Source organism: Dendrobium catenatum, unplaced genomic scaffold (genome assembly GCF_001605985.2).
Source record: "Dendrobium catenatum unplaced genomic scaffold, ASM160598v2 fragScaff_scaffold_133, whole genome shotgun sequence".
Classification (NCBI taxonomy): Eukaryota; Viridiplantae; Streptophyta; class Magnoliopsida; order Asparagales; family Orchidaceae; genus Dendrobium; species Dendrobium catenatum.
The window spans coordinates 5,153,717-5,163,358 of record NW_021318595.1 but is presented as its reverse complement, the minus strand read 5'-3'; the positions used below and the strand labels follow the sequence as shown (position 1 = coordinate 5,163,358).

The following is a 9,642-nucleotide window of genomic DNA, read 5'->3' as shown; positions in this document are numbered from 1 at the left end:
AAAATTTTTAAAAGCGGCGAAAAATTAGTTACCAACCAGCTGTCCCAAAGAAAGCCTATTACTCGTTGAGATTAAGGTTTTGTTTAGGACGGCTTTTTTGTTACTTCTTAAAGTAATTTTTTAGTACAAAAATTAAATTTTTATACTAGAAAGCTGCTTTAAGAAGCAACAAGAAAGCTGTTCCAAACGAAGCCTAACTCTATAATTCAATTGAGACAATTCCGGTTAGGATATCCTAACTTAAATTTGATTAAAATGTAACTTTTACTTCTTAATTTATATTGAGATGAGTGTAATAATTAATTTTTATAATACACTTATCGTAAAATAAATTTAATGACTAGAAATCTCATCCTGATCAAATTTAAGTCATTATATATCGATCTTTTTTTTCCTAAATCACTTATCTACAATAAGCTTCCAACATAGCATTATCATCTTCATCATCATCATCATCATCATCAACACCACCAACAATATCCATTCTCATGCTTCCTCCATTTTTGGTGAGTTGAACAGTCTATATCAATCAAATAATCAGTCTTAGATCTGGCATTTTTTTTCTTTGATTTTAATGCATTAAAACTATTTATTATCCTTCCAATGCATTTTCATATCTTTCATAATGCAATACTCATAACTTGTGAGATACTAAACCAACAACAACAACAACAACATCAAGCCTTTGTCGCACTACGTAGGGTCGGTTACATGAATCTTTTTTTGTCATTGTTAAAAGTCAAATTCTCATTTAAATCTAATAAAAAAAGATCATTTCTAATATTTTCTAATTAAGTCTTTTAGGTCTGTCTCTACCTTTCTTAACATAAGTCAAATCTATTACCTCAACTTTCTTAACCGAGTCATTGGAAGACCTCCGTTTAATGTGACCAAACCATCTATAAGGTATCTCTCTCTAATCTTATCTTCCACTAGAGCTACTCCAATCTTTTCACGTATATACTCATTTCGTATCGTATCTCTAAGGGTAAAGCCAATCATCCACCTAAGCATCCTCATCTCTGCAACACTTAACTTAGTATTATGCTTCTCTTTTAATGACCAACATTCGACACCATAAAGCATTGCAGGTCTCACCACCATCTTATAGAATTTTCCCTTAAGTTGGAGGGAGACTTTTCTATCCACAACAAGCCCGATGCTTTCCTCCACTTCAACCATCAAACTTGAATTCTGCTGATAATATCCCCATCTATTTCACCATCACTCTGAACAATAAATCCATGATATCTAAAACGTGTACTCTTATTAATGACTTGATCGTCCAAAGTCACAATCCTCTAACTAGGTTTATTGCTACTAAAATTATACTCCATATATTCAGTTTTAGATCTACTCAAGCGAAAACCTTTAGACTCTAAGGTTGACCTCCATAATTCAAGTTTACCTTCAACTCCCTCTCTAAACTTATCAACAAGAACAAGAAGAATATCATCAGCAAAAAACATACACCAAAGTACATCTTCTTGCAAATGTCTAGTGAGAACGAACAATGACTAAAGCAAAAAGATATGGGCTTAAGGCTGATTCTTGATGCAATCCAATCGAAATAGGAAAATACTTGATCAAACCACCTTGTGAGATATTAAACCCAATATGCTTAATTAAATTCCTTTATTTGTAGCATCATATCAAGTTCAGAATCTTCTAGATAACAACACGATTATAATACTAAGAACACTGACCAGATTTACCCATTTTTCTACAGCTTTGTTAAGGAAATTATTTTAGTTGCCGCATCCAAAGCGTAGAAGTCTAGTATGAAAGCTCTGCCAAACGAAGCCTATATCTCATAACATTATTTTAAATAAGGAAACAAATGCAATTTTCTATTTTATTTTTATTTTTATCCTAGTAATTAATTAGCTTAATTATCTTTAAAGCTAAGGGAAGTCCTTTTCTACTTCCATTCTTTGTTTCTAATCTTCAAGCTACATGGTATGTTTAAAAATTATTTAAGGGGATGGATGAGCCAGAGGGGCTCTTCTGTAATAAAAAAATGTTATTTAAATTATTATTTTTTTGTTTTATTAGGTTATTCTTGTCATTTTTTATTTTCATCAGATTCTCATATAATTGTATTTTGACAAGTATTTGGTTTTTTCTTTGGCAGATGGAGTATAAGGTTTCGTTTGGAACGGTTTTATAACTGCTTCTTAAAATAAATTTTTAGTATAAAAATAAAAAAAAATTATTAAAAATCTACTTTAAGAAGAAATAAGAAAGCCGTTTCAAATAAAATCTAAGAGATTCAGTCATGAGCACATTAAACCCTAGTAAATAAATAAATAAATTATTAATTTATAATCTATGTTTATTTGATTTGAAATATAGTTTGAAATAAAGTAAAATTTCTTTTGATATGAAAATTCATTTGATCAACATGAATTTCATGCTGATACAACAACAACAACATCAAGCCTTTAGCCCACCACGTGGGGTCAGCTACATGAATCTTTTTTTTCCATTGTGTCCTACTAAAAGTCAAATTCTTGTTTAAATCTAATAAAGAAATGTCATTCCTAATATTTTATAACCATGTCTTTTTAGGTTTACCCCTACCTTTCTTAACATAAGTCAAATCTAATACCTCTACTCTCCTAACCGGGTCATCGGAAGGCCGTCGTTTTATGCGACCAAAACCATCTAAGGCGACTCTCTCTAATCTTATCTTCTACTGGAGCTACTCCAACCTTTCCACGTATATGCTCATTTTGTATCCTATCTCTAAGGGTAAAGCCACTCATCCACCTGAGCATCCTCATCTATGCCACACTTAACTTAGTATTATGCTTCTCTTTTAATGGCCAACATTCGGCACCATAAATCATTGTAGGCCTCACTACCATCTTATAGAATTTTCCCTTAAGTTTGAGGGGTACATTTCATAGTCATAGTCCATAGGTTCAACCCAATTAATACAATTCTCTCCAAAACCAAACTTTTGTTCAAAACTAAGAACTGAAGAGTTGGATTGCATCCAGTGGTCGGCACCAACCTTGATGTTGAAAACAGTTTGAGCTTCTTGAGATGAAGAGATTGTTTCCAGAAACATAAGAGAGCTATTGTCACGCATGTTGCTTTGATCAGAGAGGGCTGGGAGTACTGAAGGATAGTTTTTGGTGCACCCTTCTTCCTCAAGCATAAAGTCGTGTTTGCTTTTGAAGGCTAAATGCTCAAGATATGAAAGATCAAGCCCATGCATATTGACAAGTGCCATAAGAGAAGATGAGAAGGATTAAGCAAAAAGAGAAGAAACTTCTTCCCTTCTGTATGGAAGGTTTGCAATATATAAAGCAGAACTTAAATAAGATTGCCTTGAAAACTGGGAGTTGTTGTAATACTCAAGATTTCACAGTGTTGAGGAGATTTATAGGCTGCAAAAATAGCTAAATTTGAATATTAATATTTTTTGAAAAAAAAAATTAGTAGAATAGAATTAGGAGGGGTACTAAATCGGCTTCTATAAGAACTTATATAAGCTTTCTCTATCATCTATCATGTATGATACTGAAAATCCTAAATTCAATGTTGATGTGAGATTGTGAGGAGAGGATCACCAAATTATCCAAGATATCTAATGAAGATATATGTCTTGATCAAGGCCGTTCAATATTTTTGGAAGGCAATCAGGTCATACGTATAAATACATGAATAGGCTGCTTTTTGTCGGCACTGGCTTATTTTATTTGTCTGGAGTGTTAGCTGGCATGAGACAAGAAATATAGAAGAGAGAGAATTTTGAAGGGTAGAAAGAGAAGAAAGCAAGCAGGCAAAAGAGTCGCCGCATCTCTCGCATAACCACATCTAAGATTCCAAATTTCCTAACTCCTTGCCCATCTCTGTTTTCTCCTCCTTCCCTTCTTCCCCCCCTTGATCACGTGGCCTTTATTCTCATTTGAATATTTTGCTTGGTTATTCCCCTAATCTTTTCCATAAGAATAAAATTTTGTTTAGATACTTTGACGCTTTCAATGTTTTATTATATTAGCTTATCACTTCGATGGAAGGAGACAGCTCATTAAAATGTTTCTCTTCTACTTAAGTTCTAGAGTCAGATCCATATGCTGAATACATTTGTTTGGTTTAAATTATAAATTATATTTCACAAAAAAATTTGATAATTATTAACTGAATTGTTTAAATTTATCAATTTTTTTCCAAGCTTCTTATAAATGTTTATTTAATTTTTGACAGACAAAATTAGTTTAGAACGACTGACTATATATATATATATATATATTCTAAATCAGGGCAAATTATTAGGTTCGGGCATTCAATTAAAACTTGCCATGCCACCTGCGGTTTGACTGCGCTTTAGGTGCGCTTTAACTGCACTTTGCATGCGACTTACCTGCTCTTTTCCTGTGCTTAATTTAAATAATATTTTATTAATATCCGAACATATCTCCGCGTTTGATGACCGGATGTAATAATTTGCCCTAAATCAGACCTTGCAACCCTCATCTACTCAGTCTGTCCCTACCCCTACCCCTAATTTAGAACATATGTTGAAAACAAATACGAATAACCATAGCTCAACCGGCTATATTCAATCTACCCAAATCTTTAATAATAATTGCAAATCCTACACTGAATATGATGGATTGATAACTAACAAAACCCTAACATATCCAATCAAAGATCTATGATTGAGACCAATTAACAATAAAAGAAAAAGACAATATAGACGTATTGATGGCTGTATAATTTGTCAACGAAGCGTACGTTATTGGCTCTCTCTCTCTCTCTCTCTCTCTCTCTCTCTCTCTCTCTCTCTCTCTCTCTCTCTCTCTCTTCATATTTTCTTTTCGTTGGATCCTCCTCTTACAGAAATAATTAATGAGTCGATTATTTATTAGATTATTGGCTTTCAATGCATAATATGTCTGCTCTCTCTCTTCACACTATGGCTTATAATATTGGATTATTTTGGTTGCTGAAAGGTTTTTATGGAAAATTTTATTTTGGGATTTGCAAATTTTTTTATTGTTGGGGGGGTTAGGGGCTAAGATGATAGCCAATCAATTTATGTATGGTTATAATTAGGCATCCAATATGATGATATTATGATTTTGGAGGAGGACATACAGCTTTTACATCTGCTTTAGAGGACACAATATCATACACCATAAATGTAATTGTTTTTTTTTTTTTTGGTAGGGCTATTAATATATGATCCGACCTAACAACACAATTCGAGAAATTTGGGTTCTGATTCGGAACTCTGATCTGATTATTGAACATGTTGGATTTGGATTGGCCCGTCAATCCAATTTTGATCCACAAGTGATCTATTTAGTATTTTTTTCCTTAAGTTCTTTTGTTTGTCAACATGATCTTTTTATTTTTGATCAGTTAACTTAAAATTTATGGTTAATAAGTTATATATATTTTTAATCAAATCGAGTTATCGAATCAAATTCGTATCATTTGGGTTTATAATGGGTCAAGTTTAGATCCATCTTTTTGTCATGTTTACGAAACGGGACAACTTCAGATTGATCGAATTTGGTTAAGTCAATTCAGGATCTATCCCAATCTCTACTCATTAACCCGTTCTAACACTTCTACTTTTGGAGAAATTATTACGTGCGGAGTCCGGACATAGCTTACATCTAGACTCTAATCAGAACATGACGCGTCAGCTTGTACACACACTGTGTATAAATGACGTGACCGGTTTTGATTGGAATCTGAACGCAATCCAGACTCAAACATAATAATTTCTTCTACTTTTGAATCATTTATTTCAACTTCTAACCGCCTTTTATAATATATTTGATCAAATTAATAAAATAGTTATGACCTTACCATCAATCAAGTCTTTGCATTAATAAAAGCCCTTGATGAAAGAAAGAACATAAATACTAAAATAATCTACAAATTATCCCAATCAATATTTAAAAATTAATTAAAATATCAAATAAAAAGATGACAAGATTGGTTTGTACAATCTTATCTATTTATATATAAAAAAATATATTTTTTTCATGATAATATCATGCTTGAAGCTGCACATAAAAATAAAATAAAATAATTATTTAATGAAAATATAAAATATAAAGTTGTTGAACTACTTTGTTATTTCCCAATCTTAAAATTTTATGTCTTACTTGTTATGGACAACTAAGATGCACCATCGTGTACGCTCAAACGCTGAGCAGCGTAATTAATGATAAATTAATGATTAATTGCCTTAATAAACACGACAATTAATTAACAACTGCATGCTTATGTCTTCATCTATAATTGCGTCATTAAAATTAATTACTAATTAACAAAAAGCTTTGGCGGCCGACATGCATGGAAGCAACAAATTAAAAGTCATTATATGTGTTAATTATATCACCTAATCCTTTTGACATTATCTTAATGTGATGTGGCATTTCCAATTTAATATATGCTTAATTTGCATTTACAATTTTAAGATTTATTTGGGATGATTGAAGTATTTTGTATAGATTATTATAAAGTTATTGCGGAGAAAATAACTTTTTTGAAAGTTGTTCGGAATATTATAAACATTCTCCTTTTCTTAAAAAATCAAATAGTTGCTCACATATTAGTAAGACTTTATTTGGAACAACTTTCTTACTAATGTCTAAATTAGCTATTTTGTATAATTTTTTTTTTAATTATAAATTTTTGTGCTAGAAAATATTTTAGACAACCGTAAGAAATCTGCCCCTAATGAAGCCCAACTATGATTGTAAAAGCAGCTCTTCACTGTATAAGTTTTTGTAAAATAGCGAGAAAAGAATACTTAAACGGGACTAGGGATGTCAATTTTTTACACGACCTGAATTCAACTCGGAAAAATCCGGGTTCGGGTCAACCCGAACCCGAACGGGTCGGGTTCGGGTTGAACAAATCAACCCGTTTTAAAAATCGAGTCTGGTTCAGGTTGACCCAGCAACCCGAAATTGACCCGAAAGTGACACGAAAACTCATATTTGACACGAGAACCCGAGATTGACTCGTTTTTGACCCGATTTTGACCCGAAAATCGAATACTGACCCGAAAATTAGCAATTTTAGGTCAACTTCGGGTCATTCGTGTCGGGTCGGGTTGACTCGGACCCGAATCGGGTCGGGTTTGGGTCCAGAAACCTGACCCTTTTTTAAAAACGGGTCGGGTTCGGGTTGACCTGAACAGTGCCGGGTCAGTTCCGCGTTCGACCCGAACCCGACCCGCTGACCCGAATTGACACCCCTAAATGGGACTATCATTGTAGTCTGAAAAACAAAATAATGAGAAAGCTGTCTCAAGAGAGAAATTATTCTGTGCGGACACCAGGTGGTCTGTAGGCCAACGAGAATGCGCCACGTCACTCGTTTCCTAACAATAACCAATCCTGGTACCGAGTAAAAAAGTGACGTGCCGCGTTCTGATTGGCCTCCAGATGTTTTCTGGTGTCCGCACAATAATTTATCATGTTAAACTGACTCTTACTATTTTTTTTTTCGTAAATAAGTAATATATATTTATATTTGCTTAAGACCTATTTTAATATAAAGTTTATGTTGAGATAGACTTTTGATGACTTAGGCTATTGAGAGAAAGGTTACTTATTTATTGAGATTAGGTTAGTTTAGTAGTTGATGTTGGTAGGTCAACAACTAATTTACTTGACCTAATAAGCCTCTTCTTGCATTTTCAAAAAATAATAAATTCATGAAATAAATGTTCCAAGATACTTAGGTCGATGGGAAATTTTCTTTTGCATTTGTGACCTTGTTTTTTTATTATAATCTTTTAAAAAAGAAAAAAAATTATGTAAAGGTATCATGATAAAAAAATAATTATGATGGATTTTGCAGTTGTAAGATTTGCTTTAAGATGAGTGTGATATTAATAACCTATGTATTTTACTTATTTCAAGATGGATTCGTCAAGACTTATATTGTCAAAATTTTAATTATAATATGCAAAAATGATAATGAAAGACACATGAAATAATGAAATACAAAAATTCAAAGGAGCTCCCATCTTCCAAATCCAACAAAGCTTCTTCATCTTTTGAGAAGAAATTATTCTGTGCGGAGTCCTGACGGGAAGAATCGTCAATATTGCTGCGTATGTGCTACGTATTTGTAAATATTCAGCAAATACTTAACAAACACTAAGCAAATACTCAACAAATATTCAACAAATACTATGGAAATACTCACAACTGAGTATTTATAAATACACAACAAATTTATACGGTTCTTTCCATCTGGACTCCACACAGAATAATTTCTCCTTTTGAGTCTGTCTTCACATCATCACCAATTCGATCAAATAAATTCGAATTAAGTATTCGTTTGGTGTGGCTTTCTTAATGTTTTTCAAAGCTGAATTTTTATACTAAAAATTTGCTTTAGAAAGCAGTAAAAAAGCTGTACTATATAGAGGCTAAATTTTGATTGATTTGTTTTTTGTATTTGAATATTTGGATGATTATAATATATTTATCTATAAATATGAATTATTAGTGAGTATTATGCTAATTAATTACATTATGGCGGTGATCGTCGTGGGCAGTTAGAACTTGCGTTCGTGAGTTTCCTTTTTCTCTCTATCTCTTCTCCCTCGCTCCTATAAATATTTAAGGCTACGAAGAAGTGACAGAAAGAGAAAGGAGAGAAGCCCGCATAACGGCCGTTATGGAACGTCGTCTTCTTCTTCTTCTTCTCCGTTTCGCGTCTCTCTCGCTCCTCTTCTCAGCCTTCGCCATTAATCTTGCAGGTATTATAAGTTTATCTTATTTTTCTTCTTCTTTCTTTCTTGACTGAGCAACAATGGTTTCTTCCTGTAAAAAAGATGATAAAAATTCCATTTTTATGAAATTAAACAGGATCGCAAGGCATCGGAGTGAACTATGGAATGAAAGGAGACAATCTCCCTTCCCCATCGCAGGTAATTTCCCTCTACAAATCCCGCAACATAACAAAGCTCCGACTTTTCTACCCCGACGCCAACGCCCTCTCCGCCCTCAAAAATTCCGGCATCGAAGTCATCCTCGGAACCTACAACGAAGACCTCCAGAGCCTCGCCGGCGATACCTCGGCCGCCACCTCATGGGTTCATACCAACGTCGCCCCCTACGCCTCCGCTGTCGATTTTCGGTGCATCGATGTCGGAAACGAGGTCATCCCCGGCGACTCGGCCAACTATGTTCTACCCGCCATGCGCAATATCGCCGCCGCGTTGCACGCCGCCGGCTTCAATATTCCGGTCAGCACCGCCGTCTCGACTGCAGTGCTGGGGACATCTTACCCGCCGTCGCAGGGAGCCTTCTCCGACCAAGCCTCGCAGGTTACATCCCGCTATTTACTCTAAATAATATTATTTTATGCATAGTAATACGATTTAATTTTATATTATATTTATTATAAATTTTAGTATTTTTTAGATTTATTTTAATCATATTTTGATCAATATATTCTGCCTGCTTTTTTAAATAATTAATATTCCCGTTTATTATAGAGTTTTCCAATAAGATTTATGTACTGATTATTTTAAAGAAAAAAATTGGCGCAAAATATCTTATCAAATTTAGGCAAAATAAAATTTAAAACTAAAAAATTATTTTATTAATAAATATAATATATATATAATTAATTAAGATCTTA

The 9,642-nt window shown here is 33.4% G+C and overlaps 1 protein-coding gene across 1 annotated transcript in view; it reads left to right on the top strand.

Annotated features, from left to right (window-relative positions):
• The first annotated feature begins 8,546 nt into the window (after positions 1–8,546).
• The window catches only part of LOC110105725 (putative glucan endo-1,3-beta-glucosidase GVI), a 2,368-nt gene continuing 1,272 nt past the window's right edge, over positions 8,547–9,642 (top strand). Inside the window, exons 1-2 of the mRNA XM_020835330.2 lie at positions 8,547–8,755; positions 8,865–9,325. Coding sequence (XP_020690989.1) covers positions 8,674–8,755; positions 8,865–9,325 — 543 coding nt within the window. The 5' untranslated portion in view covers positions 8,547–8,673. The remainder of the gene's footprint in view (positions 8,756–8,864; positions 9,326–9,642) is intronic.